Below are 23,402 nucleotides of genomic sequence, written 5' to 3'. Positions count from 1 at the left end.
ACATAGACAGGCGCTGATTCTAGCTACACTTTCCAAAGTTTCTGTGTTACAATTGATAAAAAAAGCTTAGGAACTTCTCATTTGGTAAAATGGGATGGTCACCTTATATTTGGATATAGAGGGTATATAAATCTCCGGGGCTTCAAATTGTATTTATTTATTTATTTATTTTCACTTATAGTTGACTTTCAATATTATATTAGTTTCAGGTGTATATCACAGTGATTAGATATTTATATAACTTATGAAGTGATCCCCCCAATTAATCTAGTACCCACCTCACACCATACATAGTTACATACGATATTATTGACTGTATTCGCTATGCTGGACTTTACATCCCTGTGACTATTTTGTAACTGCCAATTAGTGCTTTTTATTCTCTTTACCTTTTTCACCGAGCCCTCTAGCTCTCCTCCCATCTGCTTCAATTTCTTCATTGGGAATCTTAGGAAAGCAATGCAAAGGATATATTGAATATTAAATAAGATTCAAATGTGAAAAATATCCAGCACTTGGCCTAAAACACTTGGTAGACTGTCCCCCCTAAAATCACGCCATGTGATTTTGCAGTCCTTTCCTGCAAAGGTGCAGCCCCACACAATATGTTCATTAAGAGTTACTGTTAAATCCATTGAATTAAGCAATACATTGGTAACGGTTCCTTTCTGATTACACAGATCTCGCCCATCATGATATTTGCTGCCTTCAGTTGCATTAAGAGCATCTATAACGTAAAAGGCAACAGAGCCAATATTTCAAACAGAAGCCATTCTTTAAAAGAAATAGCTAAATGTATTGAAATGCCTCTAAAAGTAAAATATTTAGCATTTAATTGCAGATGGGTAATGTTAAATATCCCATTCATTATTATTACTACCACATGCCTGAATAAATCCTACCATAAGCATTAAGTGAGTAGGTAAACAAAGAAATAACACTTCATGTGATGAATGCCAATATAAAGCATGCTTAAACTGTTCTGTCAGGAGACAAGCCTGGAAATGCTAACTGTGCTCCTTCCTTTTCTGCAGTCATCTGAATACATAAATTCAAATTGCAGCTTTTAAAACTTCAAACTGAGGCTTTTGAAATTTCAGAAAACACATGTGCTTGAAAAAGCAGATTATAACAAGGTCCCAGTGGGTTTGGGGGCATCATCTTTTTTTTCTATTTCAAAGTATTAAAAAAAAAAACCTGGGCAAGAAATGACTACCAAATGTTTTCATATTTAAACAGAAGATGCTATACTTTAAAAAAATCAAGTCATTAGAAAAAAGTTTTCCACAACATTGTGTAAAAAAAAAAAGATTGTGACAAATAGCTTAAACAAAAGCTTTTACTTTTTAAGTGATGATTTATTCTAGCTAAGGGTTCTTAAGAGTTTTCTAAATTAGTATACAGTTAATATCCATAAAATCATACACACGTCACTGCCTTTCAAACTGATGTTGAAGGTTAAATAGAAAACATACTTAATTATTTATAGTGCATGGATGAGTCCCAGATACTACTCTCAGTGTCCAAATACACTGTAAATATAGAAAATTTAGCAGATTTATATTGGAAAGACAGTAAATTTTCACCAGTTAATTTATAGATTTAATGGAATCCCTATCAAATTTCCCAATGAGATTTATTTTGTAATTTGACAAAATGATGCCTGTATTACATAAATTAAAATAGCTAAGGCAGGAGACAGGGTTAACCTACCAGATATTAAACATATTTTAAAATTGCAATGGTTGAAGTAGTATATTATACTGTCACATTTTTGTATCTCGGCATAGTGGATCAGCAAACAGAACGTTATTACATGTAAAAATATATCATAAAATATAATGAAGACATCACCACAAATCAGCAGAGAATGGATTGTGCTAGGAAAAATATCAATTTCTGAAACTACATTCAAGGTCATAAACTTAACTCTATATAAATTTAAGATGTATTAAGAATTTGTTGGAGGATCCAGTCAAAATGGCAGAGTAGGTAAATGCTGTGCTCACCTCTTGTCATGACTACATCAAAATTGCAAGCAAACCACAGAATAGCCATCATTGAGAATTGCCTGAAGCCTGGCTGAACCAAAGCCCTGCAACTAAGGACAAACAAGAAGCCACCTCGAGACTGGTAGGAGGGATGGAGATGTGGAATGGGCTGGTCCACAGCTACCTGTGACCATTAAAAATCAGGAGGTATATCTCGGCTGTGTAGGACCCCCATGAAGGAGCCAGAGTTCTCAGTGCCATACCAGGCTCCCCAGCCCAGGGTTTCAGTGCTGGGGAGAGAAGTCTCCACAACTTTTGGCTGTGAAAACCAACAGACATTGTGGCTTATGAGATGGAGGACGCCTACAGTTGCAAGCGTTCTTATTCAAGGGACCATTCCGAGACTTACTCACTAACTGACTCACACGCTGTGAGCTACAGTGCTGAGGCAACAGCTCGAAAGGCACCAGGGACATGCAGGAAGGAACCGAGTTTTCTGGCTTCCTGGCGAAGGCTGGAGGGGCAGCTTTCTCCCCGACGGAGGAGCTGGCAGAAGCCATTGTTTCTCTGTTGAGCCCTGCCCCTTCCCAGCATGCAGTTGGAGACTGCTGCCATGTCTGAGTTTCTATTAGCCTTGCTAACACCATTCGTTCACTCTATCATGATAATTCTGAGACCCTGCCCCAACCAACTTTCAAGCCCACCCAAACCACTTCCAGTGGCTTTTCTGTATAAATGGCCTGCCTTGGCTCACTCTTCAGACTTGCCTAAAATCTCTCAAAGGTTTGCAAAACCCAAACAAGCAGCATTTTGGCTCATCATGTCTATCAACAATTTCTTTCATTGTAAATGGATTAAATGCTCCAATCAAAAGATAGGGTTGCTGAATGGATAAGAAAACAAGACCCTTACATATGCTGCCTATAAGACCCTCTTCAAATCAAAAGACACACACAATCTGAAAGTAAAGGGATGGGGAAAAGATATTTCATGAAAGTGGAAATAAAAATAAATTAAAAAAAAAAGCTCGCTAGCAATACTTATACCACACCAAATAAACTCTAAAACAAAGGCTATAACAAGAGACAAAGAAGGACCCAGTAATCCCACTCCTGGATAATTACCTGAAGAAACCCAAAATGCTACTTGGAGGGGACGTGTGCATCCATATGTTCATTGCATCATTGTTTACAATGGCCAAGATGTGGAGGCAGTCTGGGTGTCTGTGGATGGATGAATAGATAAAGAGGAGGTGTTGCATATATACAATGGAATATTACTCAGCCATAAAAAAGAATGAAATCTTGCCATCTGCAACTGCATGGATGGACCTAGAGGGTGTTGTGCTGAATGGAGTGAGTCAGACAGAGAAAGACAAATGCCACATGATTTCACTTATATGTGGAATCTAAAAAACAAAACAAACTCAGATGCAGAGAACATTTTAATGGTTGCCATATGGGCGAGGGTTGAGAAAGGGGACGGGATTAAGAAGTACAAATTGGTTATTAGAAAGTAGTTATGGGGGTGTAGGGTATAGTATAAGTAATATAGTCAATAATATAATAGCTATGTATGGTGTTAGATAGGTACTAGATTTATCGGGGTGATGGGTGGGGGTTGAGGGGCAGGATGAAAAAGGTGAAGAAGGGATTAAGAAGTACAAATTGGTAGTTACAAAATAGTCATGAGAATGTAAAATAAAGCATAGGGAACACAGGCAATGATATCTTAATAACTATGTATAGTGGCAGGTGGGTACTAGTCAGAGGGATCACTTCTTTAGTTATATAAATGTCTAACCACTATGCTGTACACCTGAAATTAATATAATATTGAAAACAAACAAAAAATAAGAATAAAAATTTGATTTTTGTTTTAATTAAGGCTTAGGGATTCAGAATGAAGTGAAGGTGAATATCTAAACAATTGTAGGATGGTCACAATTTTCAGAATAGTATCAATGAAAGAAATAACAAAGAAATAAACTGATAAAATTTTATTTAGAAGCAAACAAAAATATATTTAAAAAGCTAAAGGGGAAACAGGAAAAATATTCTCAGTAAATTTACTTTTAAAATAACATGAAAAGAATTCTTACAAACAAATAAAGTGCTGAGGAAAATGGGCAACAGACAGCAGACAATTGACAGTAGACACAGAAATGACAAATATGCAAACATACACAAAATTTTTTTCAACTTTTCTATTAATATAAAAAAAATCTATGTTAAACTATTTTTCGTCTATCAAGTATATAGATCATAATGTTCAATAGTGGTGTGTGTTGAGACAGTATTTTACATTACACTGTTGGTGTAAGTGTATGAGTGTTCTTACTACCACCACTGCAAAGAAATTTAGCAATGTGTATCTAGATCCTTAGTATTCTCACAGTTAACTTTTCCTCCTTATTCTTAGGAAATTAGCAGATATGTGAGCCAAAGTGTGTAAACAAATGTATTTGTTATAGCGTTATTTGTTATAATGAAAAATTGGAACCAAAGGAAATACCTATTAACAGAAGAATGGTGAAATATGGTGTACCCGTAAATGGCTTATTATTCACATCTTAAAAGTCAATTTTTCTAAGAATTATTAATGACCTAAGGAAATACAGTCGAATATTAAATGAAGAAAATAAGTACAGAATGTTTATAGAGTTTGATCCCAGTTAAATATATAAATCTCAATTACAGTGAGTAAGTACATCTCCCCTCTTTTTGTTGGGTTTTGGGGGTTTTTTTCTCCCTGAAATTGTCAGTTGCTAGATGAAGGTTGGAAAAAGCCATACCGATCTCTGTAGGTTTCACAAATGTAATTAGATTTTAGCACGATTGTACTTAACAAAAATGAGGAAGATTGGCAAAAATAAGGTTGCCCTCAGTATTCGGGACACTGTGCAAAATGATGTGGAGTCAAATGCTAAAGGAGAAAAAGGTTTGCAAAGAGAGTAGAAAAGAGAGAAAGATGAGATAGACTGACAAATACCCTTGAAACTTAGACCCAAGGATTTGAGCCATCTTGGAAATTTTAACAAATAAAGGATGTCTACAGTGGTCTTTTTCTTTCTTGCAGAATTGCCTCAAAGTCCAAAGTCTGAGGGAAAATGGTGCTATCCCACATTCTAAAACAAGCTGCCAGCAATTGAGACCAGCTACTTCCCCACAGGGCTTACTGAGAAGTCACAGTGGAATTATGTCTGCTACCCGATTTCCAAGCTCCTCTGTACCCTGTGTCCCAGTCAATGTTAAAAGGACTCAGATGGGTTGAAATTGGTTAGCTTTGTGGGGAGTTCCGTGTTTGTGGTGAGGATCAGTTCCCTCCCTTCCCTCTTTGAACTCTCTCAAAGTCAAAGGTAGGGGCTTCAAGATAATCACTGCAAAGTATGGAGAATGCAAGAAGGGAAACTCATTTCCTCCTTCCACTGAACATTTGTTGAGCTGAAGAAATCCTTCATGGGTCTATGTAGCTTTTAGAGGGCCAGAAGAACCCCCTAGGTATTTCTTTGGCTTTCCATGTCAAAGCAGGGAGAGTGGAGGTTCCCCAGGCATAAGAAATCAATGAATAGCTCTGAAACGGACTTCTTCTTTTCTTTTTCTTTTCTTTTCTTAAAGTTTACTGGGGTGACAATGGTTAGTAAAGTCACATAGGTTTCAGGTGTACAATTCTGTAATACATCATCTATATATCACATTGTGTGCTCACCACCCAGAGTCAGTTCTCCTTCAATTTAAATAAGCAGGAGGTAGGTAGAATTGCCAATCATTAATCTGAAAATGAAGAAAAGGTGGACTCGGAAGATGCCGAATGTGAAGTGTATGTTATTAGTTCAAAAGCTCGTTTACCATGTGTGTTCCACCCAATCATTGCTGATGACTCTGAAGTCCATATTTTTAGCTCTCCTCTCTCCCCTGAGCTCCAGATCTCTTTTGTTTAACTAGCAATTTCCCTTAAATATCCAATACAATGAAATGTAGTCTTAGCTGAAATAAATACCATCTACTCAGTCAGATAAGGTGGGAACGCTACTAGACTCTGGACCCAGATGATCCAGGATTGAACTCTTATTAGCTGTATGATCTTGGGCAAAATACTAAGTCTCATGGTGTGTCCAGGGCATAGTAGTAATGGGAGGAGTTGGTACTCGATTCAGTGGCTGCCATGTAATACGTACTCAGTAGTTATTAGCTAGTGATACTAATATCTCTCTTTTTATCCCCAAGTCCTGTTGATTCTTCTACATTTTAAACATATCCTGTCTTCTCCTTTTCCCTTGCTACATCTTCATAACTTGGACGTTTATTACTTTATCACCTGGCCTAATGAGATATTCTCTTGCTTGATGCCTCAGTCTCTTATCACCCTTGCCCACATTTATTCTCCACACAGTAGCCAATGTGAGCTTTGGATGAAACAACTCTTTCCCTACTCCAGACCTTTAAGTAGTTTGTCACTTACAGATTAAAACAAAACCTTCAGGTTCTTCATAATCCGGCCTCCAGCCACCTCACCAGCTTCACTAACCAGTAATGTGGACATTGGGCATCAATGTAGGCATCCTTACTCTGTATGTACAAGGGGGGCGGGCAAAATATTTGTCATTGGCAAAAACTCATATAATCAAACACTAATTCCCATGGAAAGTAATGCCGAAACTTTATTGACTCTATTAACAGAAAATAAGCTCGATCATCAGGTAGATAATGGCAATAATACTCATATCCACTCATCATTACAAAATAAAGATAACAGTGAACTGCCACATTATGAATTTTTTTCAAATCCTGAAACAACAGGCAACTCGGTAGCAGCCAAAAGAACCCAAGTCATTATGTCAGTGGTGGGAGGCTGTGCAGACTAACCAAAACTCATCCACTCTAATGTGCATGTTTTATCACATTAACATCACTGAATTCTGGATGGTTTTATAATCTCTGCCAGCCTGGCCACATGTGCCTTAGAAGACAATCCAAAAAGCAATAGTGGAGCCCCCTTAAGAAATGCTACATTGTCAACACTCTCGATACCGCAGAGGGCGATATTGTGTGGGAAAGGATGGACATCTGTTACTCTGAAGGGAACGTGATATGGGAGTCAGACTCTACATATGAGGACGTTTTAGGAATACCTCGCCAGTTTTTTCACTTATATTTTACTTTTTATGCATATGCAAGAGGAATATATGACAAAAATTTAAATAAATCTAAAAGAGCAGTTTCTTAGTAAAATAAAACTTCGTTTTTTGTTGTTTTTTAGCTGAGCCACATCCTGCCACCTGTTGGCAGCTCAGCTCAGGCCGGGAATCGAACCGGCAACCCTGTTGCTCAGACCTCACACTCTTGAGCAAGCTCTTAACCAACTGAGCCACTCGGCTGGCCTGTAAAATAACACTTCTAAGTGATAATTTAGATTAATCAGCAGCATTCACCACTCACCCCCCTCCCCTCCAAAGCCAGGTAGTACTTAGTATGGTACTGTATGACCTGCAACTGAGGATGTATTTAATTTAGTGAAATACTGTAGTGTACATTGGTGAGTAAATTAGGCCATGTTTTGAGATCAGTATTGCAAAGAATGGGAAAGATTCTTTTAAAACAGAAATGCATACAGGATTGAAAAGAATGATGGCAGAATTCATCCATGTAACAGTTATCTATTTAGCATCAATTCTGTGCCAGGCATCGTTCCAGGAACAAAGATTATAGCAGTAAATACTCACAAAAGAGACAAAAATCCTTGCCCCAGGAAGCTTAATTTCATGTGTGTAAGATGGGTAATATGCAAAACAACGAAATTATAGTATCTGTTAGTTTTAAGAAGTAAAGAGAAAGACACAACAGGAAGAAAGGATAGAAACTTGAGAGGAGAGAGGTAATTTTAAAAGTAGGATCATCAGGAAAGACTTGTAGGAAGCGAGGGAGATTGCCGTGTTTGATATTAGGTGGAAGGTCATTTTAGGCAGAAAAATCAGCAAGTGCTAAGGCTCAGAAGTGGGGGCACACCTCGTGTATTTGAGGAGCACAGCAAGGAAGCCAGTGGGTCTCAAGAAGGATAAGAGAAATAGAGAGTCGCTGAAAATGTGACCAAAGAGGAAAGGAGAGAGGGGATTTGCAGATTTTATAGATCAGTGCTGTTCAACAGAAAAATAAGGTGAGCCAGATACCTCATTAAAACGTTTCTAGTTGCTGCATTTAAAAAAAGTAGAAACAGGTGAAATGAATGTATTGAACCCAATATGTTAAAAATATTATTTTTTCAATTTGTACATTATATAAAAGGTAGGGATGAGGTATTTGACTTTTTCCATTTTAAAAATCATTTTATCTTGATAGCAGTTTTAGGTTCACAGCAAAAGTGAGAAGAAAGTATACAGTTCGTTTTTGGTACTAAGTGTTTGGAATCCGGTGTGAGCTGTACACTTACAGTGCATCTTGTTCCATTTACATCATTTCAGGTGCTCAGTAGCCACTGTGCCTAGCATATTGGAAAGAACCCATCCTAGAGCCTTGCAGAATGCTGGTAGTGACTGGCTTTTGCTGGGAATGAATTGGGAAGCTATAGAAGAGTTTCAAGTGCAACAGTGACATCCTATGACTTGGGTTTTCACAGGATCCCATAATATGACTTGGGTTTTCATAGCACCAGCTGTGCTGAGAATAGATAGAGAAGAGAATATCTCCTCATGTGCCCCAGAAATGACTTTCGACAAGCTGTCATCAAAGAGCAAAACTGAGTATAGATAAGCATAAATCCAACAGCCAGATCTCATTTGGGGAACGAGTGTAATTGTAGTTCCCTCAACACCCTGTCTTTGCACAGGCTGTGAATGAGACAGGCTGTGTCTTATTCCCAGACATGGGATCTCTCTTCACGCTTCAAGACCCAGGTGAACCATTAACTTCTCTGGGACATCTCCTATACCCTGCCTCTGAAATACCTTATCCTCCTACAATAGCCCATCAGAGTCCTGGGTTTATATGCGTGTTGCCTCTCATGGACTATGAGATCCTCAAAGCAAGCTACATATCTATCTTTTTTTAAAATTATTTTTTAAATTTTATTGGGGAACAGCCATGGTCAATGGTTACACATTACTTTCATGCTACAATGGCGTAGTTGGCTCTTAGGGAGGGCACAGCTCACAGTGGCCCATGCAGGGATCGAACCGGCAACCTTGGTGTTATCAGCACAACGTTCTAACCAACTGAGCTAACCGGTCACCCTCTACATGTCTATCTTTAATCCTAATGCCCAGTAGAGTTCCTGGAAGTTAGTAAACCCTCAACAAATATTTGTTAACTTGAAGCAAAAAAAAATTAACCCCAAAACTAAAACAACCCCAAATGCCCACCAACAGAGATATGTTTATATGTTTCTTCAATTCAATACTGAACAGCCAGGAGAATAAACAAATTAATCTACACATAACATGGATGATTATTGTAAACCATATGTTGAGTGAAAAAGACAAGACACAAAAGAGTATATACTATATGATTCCATATACATAATGTTTAATACAGGCAAAGTAATCTGAGTTGACAGGGTATGACTGTAAGGGACAAGGGTTGGGGGGGCCCTGGGCTTCTGATAACATTCTGTCCCCTTCTCTGGTTATTTGGTGTGTCCAGTTTTTAAAACTATATTGAGCCAGCTGAGTGGCTCAGTTGGTTAAGAGCTCAGTCAAGAGTGCGAGCTTGGAGCAACAGGGTTGCCAGTTCAATTCCTGGCCCGAGTTGAGCTGCCAACAGGTGGCCATCAAATAAAGAATGTAAAACTATATTGAGCTATACAGTTATATGTGTACTTTCTATATGTATATTATAGTTCGATTAAAAGCTTACCTACAAGACATATATGTGGCTCCCAAAAGACAACAAAACAAAAAACTGTAAATTATTTTAAGTGCAGATCATGTTGCTCAGCTGTGTTGCAATTCAATATGTAACAATAAATTTATGGCTAATTGAATAACATAGTAGATGTGTTTTTATAATTAAAAACTTCCACCAGTACAACATAAGTTAAATATTTTAAATCAATTTTCCCCTTTCCTCACAAACGATTGTGAGTCATCATTTGGAAAACATTATAACATGTAATAATCTTGTTTTTGTTTTAATCCCTTGTCTTTTACCCTACAATTTTTCATGAAGGTGCATTTTATTTTAAGCATTTTAAAACATGCAACTTTGTATGATATACTTGCTCTAGTGCAGTGGTTCTCAATCAGGGATAGGCTTGCCCACCAAGGGAATATTTGACAATGCAATGAGACATTTTTGGTTGTCACAACCAGGGGAGTGCTACTGGCATCCAGTGGGAATAGGCTGGGGATACTGCTAAGCCTACAGTGCACAAGACAACCCCTAAACACAAAGAATTATCCAACCCTAAATATCAGCAGTGCTGGGGTTATGAAACACTGCTCTGGTTTAATAAAATAATGTTGGAATTTTAAAATTCAAATTTTTTCTTGACCAATTTTAATCTCACATGTTGGACATTTTGATATATTGAAATTGCTCAAAGTGAATGAATTATCTTAAAAATTGTATTAACATCTTTAAATTGCTTCTGTTCTTGAAAACTGTGCTGTGGTTTTTTGGTTTGTTTTGTATTGTTTTTAAAAAAAATAGAAAGTTGGAGAAATGTGTTATTTATAACAATTTTATTCTTCTTTCTCCAGGCTAGAAGAACAAAAGAATATCTTGTCAGAATTTCAAAGAGATTTAAATGAATTTGTTTTATGGTTGGAAGAAGTGGATAACATTACTAGTACTCCACTTGAACCTGGAAATGAGCAGCTGCTAAAAGAAAAACTCGAACAAGTCCAGGTAATTTTATTTTCTAAAATACCCCAGGGCCACTTGTATAAAGAGTATATGAATCGGGCCAGCCAAGTGGCTCAGTTGGTTAAGAGTTAGCTTAGGAGCGCAAGCTCTGAGCAAAAGGGCTGCTGGTCCAATTCTCACATGGGCCAGTGATGCTGTGCCTCAGCTGAGCTGCCGCTGAGCTTCCAACAGGTGGCAGGATGGCTCAGCTGGTGAGAGCACATGCTCCTAACACAAGACTGCCTGTTTGATGGTGGCTATGCCCACCCACAACTAAGACTGAACTCAACACCGTGAGCTGAGCTGCTACCCGGATGGCTCAGTGGATAGAGCATGTTCTCTGAACAAGAAGGCTGCCAGTTCGACTTCCACATGGGATGGTGGCTATGCCCACCCGCAACTAAGATTGAACTCGGCACCTTGAGCTGAGCTGCCGCCCAGATGGCTCAGTGGATAGAGCACATGCTCTTAACAACAAGGCTGCCAGTTTGACTCCTGCATGGGATGGTGGCTACGCCCACCCACAACTAAGATCGTAACACAGCACCTTGAGCTTAGAAGCCATGAGCTGCCGACAGACAACCAGATGGCGACTGGTGCCCTCCACAGCAGAGTGAAGAACAACAACTTGGCTGGTCCCCTTCCCCAATTCCCCAACACTGTTCCCCTCCCCCAATTCCCTAATTAAAAAAAAAAAGTAGATGAATCTTTTTTTTTAATTTATTTAATCATTGATTCCATCCCCGTTAGGTTATTGATAGATTTTCACTAGTTTTTCTTACAACTTTATTTTGTCTTAACCCAGTGTTTTCAACATGTATATCTTTTTAAAATACGCGTGTGTATATAAACACACACACACACACACACACATATACATAAGGGAAATGCATGGCAGTCGTTTTACAACTAATTTGAAATTAATTTTAGACTTATTGGAGAAATCCGCAGCTGCAAATTATTTTATAAACTGGGGAGAATCTTTATAGAAATGAATCCCATTTCTTAGGGAAGATCTTAATTGCCAAATGAATCCCACTACTTCAGCCTCTAATTAAAAGTATTCAGTTTGTCTGAAACAATGTTTTGGGGTTTTTGGGTGGTGGGGGTGGTGGTGTTGGTTTACATTCTTATACCAGTTGAGTAGACATCCAGTTTATTCAAGTTGCTTTTCATGCCTTCCTACTGTCATGTCTGCTTCTCACTGATTACCTCACCTGGCTGGCTGACATGCTCTACTTGTACAGTTGGATTAACTTTCATGATTTTAGTTTTAGGAAGGAAACACTTTGGGATCTGTTTTATTTTAAATCTTGAAGAGAAGGTGAAAGGGAAAAGGATATTCACTTTTAATCATCTTCTATTATGTACTAAGCATTAGATGTATTTACATCTGCTATTTTATTTCATCTTCATATCAGACTTTCAAAATGGTTGCTATTATGCTCATTTTGCAAGGTCACACAATCAAAGGGAAGTGGAATTGTCCCTCTAGCAATGATTCAGTTGGTTTGCACATGCAAATTAGACTCCAGTGTCAACCAGTTATTTCTCTGAAGCAAGAAATTCGTACCTGAACAGAAGATAAAGTATAAAACTAAAAATATTTCAGAACCATATGACTTCACTCATATGTGGGATGTGACACTGAAAGCAACAAAAGAACAAGACAAACAAACAAAGAAGCAAAACCTCATAGACACAGATAATAGTTTAGTGGTTATCAGAGGGTAAGGGATGAGGGTAAAGGGGGTCAAATATATGGTGATGCAGGGAGAACTGACTCTGGGTGGTGAACACGCAATGTGATATACAGATGATGTATTACAGAATTGTACACTTGAAACCCATGTAATTTTACTAACCATCCGTCACCCCAATACATTTAAGAAATATTGCTTATTTCAGTAAATAAATATTTAGAACATACTATATGTCAGATATTGCACTAGGTTTTTGAGATTCAAAAATAAAAAGTTTTGAATCCATAGTTCATTTGAATATGGTTATGTCATGGAAAAATGAACTCAGCCTGTTCTTGAAAATTCAGCTTTTCTAAATGTATTCAGTGTCATATATAGCAATATAATTGATAAGCCATTCAAGAGACATGTTTAGTAGCATTCACTTATTAATAAATATGAATCGATTTTTTTTCCTTAGCCAATCTAGATCAGCAGTATCCAATAGAACTTTGTGTAATGATGGAAATGTTCTACATTATGTATTTCAGTAGCCACTAGCTATATGTGCCTTTTGAATACTTGACAGGTAGCTAGTGTGGACTGAGGAACTGAGTTTTTATTTTATTGAACTTAATTTAAATTTAAATAGCCTCTTGTGGATAGGGTACTGCATTGAACACTAAAACTGTAGATGACAGAAATAAATAAAAGACAGTTATTAAAACCACGGTGGTTTTATAGGTCTGGGGAAAGGCTTTTGTAATGTGATGCTAAATGAATAAGAGAAATTCAGGCATGTGGAAGAGTCAAAATTAAGGGCTCTTGAATGAAACCATCCAAGTTTGAATCACAGCTCCGTTGCTTGCTACATTTTTTGTCCTTGAATCTGGTACTGAACCTCTCTGTTGGTATTCAACCTCTGTTTCACTTTCCTTCAATATAAGATAAAGATAATAGGCTCTACCTCATAGAATTATTACATAAAAATTAACTGAGGTAATAGATGTGAAGAGTTTAGCACAGTGCCTAGTACCTGGTATGTTCTAAATATTAGTTATTTCTTAATATGGTCATGCAGTTTCTTATTCTGCGTCATGTTACAGCATGGAGGCTGAATACCTGAGAGGATGATGAATTTATCCAGATTGTTCTATTTGTGACAGAGATGTGTTTTCAGTTTCTGAAGTCTGTTTCGGGTGTTGTTTTAGAGCTGATACTACGTGACATCTTTCTCTTGGAAAAAAAATCTCTGAGGGCTAAGATATCCCAGTCCTTTCTAGGATACGTTTATCTACTCGAGAGTGGGTGTTTCAGTCTATCAGCTCTGTGCTCTGTAGAAAACTGTTGGTATTGGAGGTACCGGTGGGCCTTCGGTCAAGTTGCTTCGTTTTGATAGGTTAATCAATAGAGGCAAAGACAAGGCAGTTGGCATTGTTCTGTAATTCATTTTAAAAGTTGTTGCATTTGTCTGTTTCAGTTACTGGCAGAAGAGTTGCCTCTGCGCCAGGGAATTCTAAAACAATTAAATGAAACCGGAGGAACAGTGCTTGTAAGTACTCCCATAAACCCAGAAGAACAAGATAAACTGGAAAATAAGCTCAAGCAGACAAATCTTCAGTGGATAAAGGTTAGACATTCACCATCTCCCCTGTCACGTGTGTTAAATGTTGCAAATGTTTGTTTTGTTTCATGGATGTTTTATTAGTCGGGGGAGGGTGGAGGGCTCGTATGTGGATTTATTTTTTTTTAACCTGGTCGTTTAATTTGGCCAAATGATTTATTGTGAATGGAAAGAATAGTGATGGTAGATGATGGTACATTAATGACCAAATGCCAAAATGTACACCACTGTTCCTTTGCATGAATTATTCTAAAGAATTAGACTGGAAAAGGGATGAAGTAATTCATTCAGTGTTCAGGTGTCTGTTGGCAGTATTTAAGCAACATGGAGGTGGTCCAGTTCAACAAGTATAAATCAGAATTATTTAATGCGTGCTAACCTTCTCTAAACGGTGTTTTATTTATTTATTTAATTATTTAGTTACTTAATTTGTTTATCAAGGTGTAATGCGTACTTACACTTTAAAACTGAGTGGTGCATATGAATTTATAGCGAAAAGCAACACCGATTCATCTATCATTTATTGGAAGACAGTCCTTTTCCCACTGTACTATTGTGGCGACTTTGTCATAAATCAAGTAAACGTGTATGTATGAATCTGCTTCTGGGTTCTCTACTCTCTTACATTTAATCATGTCTGTTCTTCAACTACAACCACACTGGTTTATTAATAGTCATTTTTTTACCAGCTTTATTGAGATATAATTCAAATACCATACAATTCACCCATTTTAAAGTGTACAATTCAATGGTTTTGGTATATTTATTTTTTTAATTGTAGCAAAATATATATACCATAATATTTGTCATTTTAATGATTTTTAGTGTACAATTCAGTGTCATTTATTACATTCACAGTGTGTAATCATCGCCGTCATCTAATTTCATAACTTTTACATCACCCCAAACAGAAATTCTATAACCATTAAGCAATAACTCCCCATCCCCTACTCGCCAACCCCCTACACAAAGCCACTTCTAACCTTTCTGTCTTTATGAATTTACCTATTCCAGATATTTCATAGAAGTAGACTCATCCTATATGTATCCCTTTGTGTCTAAATTATTTCACTCAGCATAATGTTTTCAAGGCTCATCCATGTTGTAGCAGGTATCAGAACTTCATTCCTTTTATATGACTGAATATTATTCCATTGTGTGTATACATACAATTGGTGTGTTTTTTTAAAAATCGTGATCTGGTAATATAATCCCTCCAACTTTGTTCTTCTTAGTCCAGATTACATTTGTTATTATGGGTTCTTCGGCTTACCAAATAAATGTTAGAACCAACTTGTCAGTTTTTACTAAAGCCTGCCAGGATATTGATTGGAATTCTGTTGAATTTGTAGATCAATTGACACCTTTACAATATTGCCTCATCTAATCTGGGAAAATCATTCTCATGTCCATTTATTTAGGTCTGCTTTAATGCCTTTGTTTTTTTAATAATAGTATGCAGTTCTTGGTCCAGAGGACCTGTACAAGTTTTATTACATTGAATCCCAGATATTTGAAATTTTGATCCTATTAAAAATGGGACTCATTTTTAATTTTCTCTTTGTTCCCGGTATATAAAAAGAGTAGATTTTTGTATAGTCAGCACGGATCCAGTGTCTTTGCTAAATTCACTTATTAATATTAACAGTTTGTAGAGTCATTTGTACTTGTTTTATGTATATAATCATGTCATCCAATAGAGGTGGTTTCTCTCTTTTCAATCCTTATGGTTTGATTTATTTATTTATTTATTTACATACGAGGTCTGACAATTAAGTTTTTGAACTTGTGCAACGATGTTACTAACCTTTTTTGATATCAGAGAAATTATTCATGATGAATTTGTACCAACTGGATAAACAGTTAACCAAGTTTACTCTTTGGAAGTGCTGAAAAGGCTGTGTGAAAAAATTAGATGACCTGAACTTTTCACCAACAATTCATGGCTCTTGCATCACGCCAATGCACCAGCTCACATGGCACTGTCTGCGAGGGAGTTTTTAGCCAGTAAACATATACCTGCATTGGAACATCCTCCCTACTCACCTGATCTGGCCCCCAATGACTTCTTTCTTTACCTGAAAATAAAGGAAATATTGAAAGGAAGACATTTTGGTGACATTCAGACATCAAGGGTAATACGACAACAGCTCTGATGGCCATTCCAGAAAAAGAGTTCCAAAATGGCTTTGCAGGGTGAACTAGGCACTGGCATCAGTGCATAGCTTCCCAAGGGGAGTACTTTGAAGGTGACTGTAGTGATATTCCGCAATGAGGTATGGAGCGCTTTCTCTAGGATGAGTTCGCAAATTTAATTGTCAGACCTCGTATACCAGGACCTCCAAAATAAATGTTTAATGAAAGTGGTGATAATGGGAATCCTTGGCTCATTTATGTCTCAGGTGAAGTAATTTATTATTAGATATGATGTTGATTGTAGGACTTTTTTAGGTCCACTTAATCAGGTTAAGAAATTTCTCCTTATTCCCAGCTTATGAAGTTTATATTGTGAATAGGTATTGAACATATTCAGGTGCTTTCTGTGCACTTATTAACACAATTATATGATGTTCTTCCTTTGTAGGAATGTCATAAATTACAGCCTTTGGTTTTAGAATGTGAATCTACTCAGGAATAACTGAAAGAAATCCTATTGGTCATGATGTCTTGTACTTTTTATAGATTGCTGGATTGAATTTTCTAATATGTTTTTGAGGATTTTTATATCTTTTTGTTCATGACAGACAATGGGCTGTATTTTTTTTTGTAATACCCTTTCAAGTGTTGATAGCAGTGTTTGACTACTCCTATAAAACAAGTTGAAAGGTACTCTCTTTTTCTTTGGGGGGGTTAAGAAATTATTGAAGGTTGGTATTATTTCTTCCTAAGATGTTTCAAAGAATTCAGTTGGAAAGCCATCAGGGCATGGAGTTATTTTTTTGTGGGAAAGTTTTTGATAATTGGTTCAATTATTTAAACAGATATAGGGGGTAGTTAGATTGTTCATGTTTTGTGTGTGTCAGCTTTTGTAAGTTGTGTATTTCAAGGAATTTGTCTGTTTCCTTGTCATTTTCTCTTTTTGGGCTGTAGACTTTCTTCATACAGCTAGTGATACTCCATGTATTTATATGTAAGAATGAGAAACTAGAAAGATGGGGAGCACTAATTACCTGGGCGGATCTTGTTGACTGGGATATTTTACTCTATGTGCCAAGTCAGAGAGGTGACTTCCTTGCTGAAAGATACTATCATATTCTAGAATGCAGTGGTCTTTATTTTGAGGTGCCCACACTAACTGCTAAGATTCTTTCCAGACACTAAGTTCAGTTTCTTTAGATAAGGACCACACATTTTTTTTAATTTATGTTTATCTTTACTTGTAAGTAAGTGCTAAGGGAAGACCATTCATTGTGTGGTAATTTTGAGCTAGGGGCAAATTTTCAACTATAAATGTTCAGTAGCCCAATTTTAACCTGCTTCCTAGCCCCAGTCATCATAGCATCTTTCATCCAAATACTCTCCAGGTTGTGCCAAGGTCAGATACCCCTGTAACCCAAGCATATTTCTCCTTCACTTTTTATGTTGCCCTATGTAATCTCCCCATGTATGCTTTTTACCCTCCAAGTATGTTTTGAAACCTCTCTTTGATAACGCATTCAAGAGACATGTTTACCAGCATTCACTTATTAATAAATATGTGTTGATTTTTATTTTTCCCTTAGACAATCTAGATCAGCAGTATCAATAGAACTTTCTGTGATGATAGAAATGTTCTACATTATGTATTTCTCTAGCCGTTAGCTGTATGTGCCTTTTGAGTATTTGAAAGGTAGGTCCCATCTACTTTTAACCAAAGTTCCACTGCCTTATTGAGCCTATTTATTACCCATTAACTTTATCCTATCCAAAATACAAGGTAGATTGTGATCCTTTAAACCAGTAGCCAAGCCATTGCCAAGAACATACTGCAGAACTATAATTGTCATGTAATAAAATGGCTTCTTTCATGTAATAAAATGGCTTCTTTCAAACATGGCACAGTTGCCTCTAAAGAATTTCTGTTATTCACCAGCTTCCAACAATACTGAGAGGTATGAAGAAGTTACAGTAACAAAAGTTTCTGTGTGTAGATGATTTGCAAAGAAAATAACAGACTTCATTTTGAATTGTGTCAGGTTACTTATTGTATTTTTAAATTGGCGATGCTGAAGTTCTTGTAAGAGATTATTTATGTGACTGATCAAATATTTACGAACTGAAATAAGTACCATTTTTTGACATTAAAATTGAAATGTGTGTTTAAGTCTATAAATTCAAACAAGTAGGTATTTGAGAAAAAAATCCCTTTTATTTTTGCATATCAACACTTCCTTTCACTTACAGAAATAATCAGAGTAAAACATTTTAAGGTAAATTTTTCCTGCTGAAAAATGTAAAATTTCTTCCTTTAATAACTTCAAAACAGCCATGTTTTGCATATGGAGGGAATCTGTTTCCCTAGTAATTAAATTTTGTAGCCACATAACAATACAAATAAAATCATTCCTTGTAGGAAGAGAACAAGGAAAGATGTCCCAAAATGTTCTACAATATCTCAGCTCATCTTGGTATTACAAAATATAACACAAAAATCATAATTGTAGGAAATGTGAGAGAACTGTCTAAAACACACAATAGCAGTTTTTTGAATAGTGAAGCATGAGTCAAAGTTTTGTCTGGTCTGCAACAGCATAAGAAGTAAAAATTTTATGATAGAAAATTAAAACCAAAAGTATGAATATCATCTTCTGGAGATTTGTATTACTATATCACCCATAATATCTGTGTCCCATTCCAAAATTATAGTATTAAAACTATGCTTTTGCCACCAATGTCTTAGAATTTGGACTCTTATTCATTAGTCATATTAAAAATTATTTAATTGTCTCTTCTCAATCTCTATGCATCCCTATCCCTGTTTGTTTAAATTTAGGAATAGAAAGCAAATGGTCAGTGCCAGATTTAGATCAGTTTACACAAAGCAGAAATAAGCTCAGACAGAAAAAATGGAGAACCATATGATTTCACTCATATGTGGGATATAAAACTGAAAGCAACAAACAAACAAAAACTCATAGACACAGTCAGTAGTTTAGTGGTTACCAGAGGGTAAGGGGAGAAGGGGGTAGTAGATGAGGGTAAAAGGGATCAAATATATGGTGATAGAAGGAGAACTGACTCTGCGTGGTGAGCACACAATGTGATATATAGATGATGTATTACAGAACTGTACACTTGAAACCTGTATAACTTTATTAATGTCACCCCAATAAATTTAATTTAAAAAGATATTTTCCAAGACAAAAAAGTAAGGAAAAGGGGCCGGCCGAGTGGCTCAGTTGGTTAAGAGCTCGCTCAAGAGTTTGAGCTCTGAGCAACAGCAGTTCGAGTCCCGGCCCGAGCTGAGCGGCCGTTGAGCTGCCAACAGGTGGCAGGATGGCTGAGCTAAAAAAAAAATAAGGAAAGATAGATGGTCAAGGTGATCCAGAAATGATCTTGATTGTCATGAATACTCAAATACTGAGTCCTTAGAAGAAAGGAAAAATAATAAGGATCCCCTCCTGTGTTTCTCCAGCTTTCTCCTTCATTCAAAGGCTAGAGTATGTGGCATTTGTAATTGTATTTGTAATTTGTATTTGTAATTGGTAATTGTAACTATAGTAGTAGGTCATGGTTGCTGGGATACAAATATGCCAATTCCTTAATGCACAGTATCTGCAAAAATGTCCTATCACAACCTCTGGTAGCCAGTGGCTTTCTCCATAGCTAATTCTAATACACTGTATCCGGCTATTTACCCAATTTACCAATTGCTTTGGCACCTTTATGTTTCATTACTAAATAGAGAAAACAGTGATTGGGGATAATATAGCTATTCCTTTAAGGGAGCGGTGAACCCTCTAATGGGTTCATTGCCAAACCGTGTTAACTTGCCTTGGATAGCCTCTCTTTATAGTAGACATGAGACATGTCACTTCAAAGCTGAGTACAGGCCTTGGTTTAAATTTATGGCTACTTCCAGAAAAGGATCATGAAGTGATATCCTCATTTTTCTCCAATGTATATGTTGACCTTTAACCGTCTTTAACAATAATACTCGTAAAATCCATAAAATGGGGATGTTATTAAACTTGGCCTCTGTGTATTTTTCTCACTGAGTGTCTCACACTGTGATCTTCATACACATGTCTGACGGTGCAATTGTCAGTATTTATCACTCTTCTTATTTCTTTGTTCCCCGAACTGCTTATGTGTGTGGGGGGGGAGGGGAAGATCCTCCCTCGCTTCCTCCCTCTCCCCATCACTGTCACTCTCTCTTCCTTCTCTGTTACGTGTGTCTTTACCTATGAATCAACATATTTCTGTGTCTATCATGAATCTACTTTTCTATATGCATATTTGTCAGTTTTTTTTCTTTCCAGGTAGACACATTGTCTTCTGCTCTCTTTCTCTGATTCTACCTTTTAATCCCTTTTTCATCTTTTCATGTCCTTGTCACTTTGTGTCCCCTTTCTCCATTCTTTTTTGCTCTTTTTGCACATTATGTTTAGGTATTTTTTCAACTACCGTTATTTAGAACTAAAACATGTTTTATTGGTCTTTATTGTTTGAGTCATATTGTATACTACCTGTACTTATTTGAAAAGCTGGATCGTTTATTTTGTAGACTCAGGATTATTCAGATGAAAAGCACCTAATGAAGCTAAATTACTTTCCCAACTTCTAGATTAGAACACTGAGTCCCAGGAAGGTTATGTGACTTAAATTTGAGAAAACATTGTCCTCTCTTTAAATATAAAATTATTCCAAAATAAATAGCTTTTTTAACTTTTTAGTGAAGTGCAAGTGGTTTTTCTATGAATAATATGCTAGAAACAAAGAAAAACATGATTTCCTCTTTCATTCCATTTCTCCTTTAAAGGTAAAATCTCAGATTTTTTTGCATTAAAAAAAACAAAACTATGAGAGTTTTTGCTTTGCTTTTTGCCCTTTTTGGAAAATCGGATGCTATGTTTTCAAATTATTTTCCAGAGGCTTTTTTTACTTATATAGAACTTTTGTGATTGGGTAATACAGGAAAGCATGTTTATGTTGTTTCAGAATTACTTATAGTATATTTTTGATGTTAAGTAACTTTTAGTAACTTTACAGGTTGTATTTATTATACATTCCTATTAGTCACAATAAATATATTTTTATTTTGTAGAATACATTTTTGCATTATATTTTGTCATTTATTTGGAAATAGTAAATTACCATTTTAATTTGCTAATGCCTAGACAGTATAAAATAGTGCATATAAAGAGTGAAACATTTTACAATCACAAATAAGAAATTTTACTGGAAACCAAATTTTAGTTCAGTGCATATTAATTAAAAAATCTAATCCACTGTATCTAGAAAATAATAGGTTTGGAAATATATGTAGCAAAGCTTTAATTTAGGAATAATTTTTGTAATATAAAGTACAGGGATTGTTTTCAAACTAAATCACAAAATATATATTATTATAAAGTAATAATATAGTGAAACTTGTGGGCCAGACTATTTGCTACAATATACAAATGACTGTACTTTCCAGAAATCTGGTTCATTTTGCATTAGCTGCTAATTATCTTGTAAGTATTCATCCAAGACTAAACACTTGAGATTTGTTGTTTTCGTTTGTGTCAGGTAAGTAAACATTTGCCATGCAATGCCAGTCATTATTAGTCATTACTATAAACATGGAAAGTATAAAAGAGAAAACTGAATCAAGCTAAAGCTTGACTTTTCTCATTTTTGCTCAAAAATGGATATTTGCTCCAACAGATTATTCTCTTATCAGAGACTGTGATGAATAGATTGCTCTAGTAGTGACCATTCAATCCTGCCCTTAATGTGAATTACTTTTTTTAACTGAAGAAAAGATTCTTTACAGGAAATACAAGAAAATGGTCTTTACTAATTTATTATTAAGGCATACAGCCTGATAATGTTTGGGTATCCATCATCTTGGAAGTTTCTTTTATGCAGTTAATAATTATCGGGTTGTCAGAAAAGTCATGATGTATTTTTTCCCTGTTTTTCATTGCAAAATGCGTCATGACTTTTCCAACAACCCAATACTTCATAGCATTTATTCATTCATTAAATCGTTCATCCAATAAACATCTAATAGTGACCACTATGTGCCATCTGCTGTTCTAAGCATATCACAATCAATTGCCGCTTTTGCCTTATTAAAAGGGCATTCAGAATTACACAGAGCTTGGCATTATACCTATTCATATCTCCAATGTATAGTTGCTAAATAGTTTGAGGCTGAGAATTGAAGGCGAGAGTAGTAATTAGAAGTTTATAGCATAAGCATCCTTGACTTTGCCTCCTACGATTGCACATTGAAATGGGGATTATTATGACTAGGTTGTGTATCATCATTACATCCATCTCAGTTTGCTCTGATAGTCCTGGCTTTGCCTGTTATTCCATCCTCATTTTTAATAGCTACCTCTTTCACTCTCATGAGCATCCCCCTTTAGAAGATGAAACATATATGTGAATAGGGTCATCCCAATTATGAGAACCAACATCAGGCTCTTAGAGGTGAGCCTGGCCCAGTATTCAATAACTATTATTATCATCACTGCTAATGTTCTTAGCAACAGTAGCAGCACCCCTACTCTCTTGATCCTTCAGTGAAGTTGAGAAGTTTGGAGTGGTTGCCATTACTACCAAATTAATCACTCTTTAATGACAGTAAGTTTATAATGAATGTGGTTTTTAACTTTCCAGACTGTTGAAATGTAAAGCAATGCCAAGAATGTGGATCAGACATTTTAGAAACAAATACAAAAGGAAAACAGGAGCTGTGAAGTGGCAGTTTATCGTGGTGATTCATAGTGAGGTTTATGAATTATGGATTCCACCCATTACCAGCTGTGTAATCTTTTACCTGCCATGTCCATACTTCAGTAAAACATCTGCAAAATTCAGGTAGTAGTAGAACATAGTTGACAAGTTGTGGTGAAAATTCAATGAGATCCTGCATGGGAACTGCAAAACACAGTATCTTGCAGATTGTCATTGTCAAAATGTTAGCTTTAGGGCCGGCCGAGTGGCGCGATGGTTAAGAGCTCGCTTGGGATGCCAGGGGGCCCCGGTACGGATCCCACATATGAGGGCCAGTGACACTGCCCTCCACAGCTAAGATGCTGAACAACAGCTCAACCTGGAGCTGGGCTGCCAT

The 23,402-nt window shown here is 36.5% G+C and overlaps 1 protein-coding gene across 1 annotated transcript in view; it reads left to right on the top strand.

The window, feature by feature from the left end:
• Window positions 1–23,402, top strand: part of LOC109388440 (dystrophin) — a 1,592,311-nt gene that overhangs the window by 1,394,931 nt on the left and 173,978 nt on the right. Inside the window, exons 46-47 of the mRNA XM_019653146.1 lie at window positions 10,684–10,831; window positions 13,991–14,140. Of these exons, the coding sequence (XP_019508691.1) occupies window positions 10,684–10,831; window positions 13,991–14,140 (298 nt within the window). The remainder of the gene's footprint in view (window positions 1–10,683; window positions 10,832–13,990; window positions 14,141–23,402) is intronic.

The sequence above is a fragment of the Hipposideros armiger genome, unplaced genomic scaffold (assembly GCF_001890085.2).
Source record: "Hipposideros armiger isolate ML-2016 unplaced genomic scaffold, ASM189008v1 scaffold_197, whole genome shotgun sequence".
Taxonomy (NCBI): Eukaryota; Metazoa; Chordata; class Mammalia; order Chiroptera; family Hipposideridae; genus Hipposideros; species Hipposideros armiger.
Note: the sequence above shows the minus strand (reverse complement) of the source record. Positions and strands in the feature narration are given on the sequence as shown.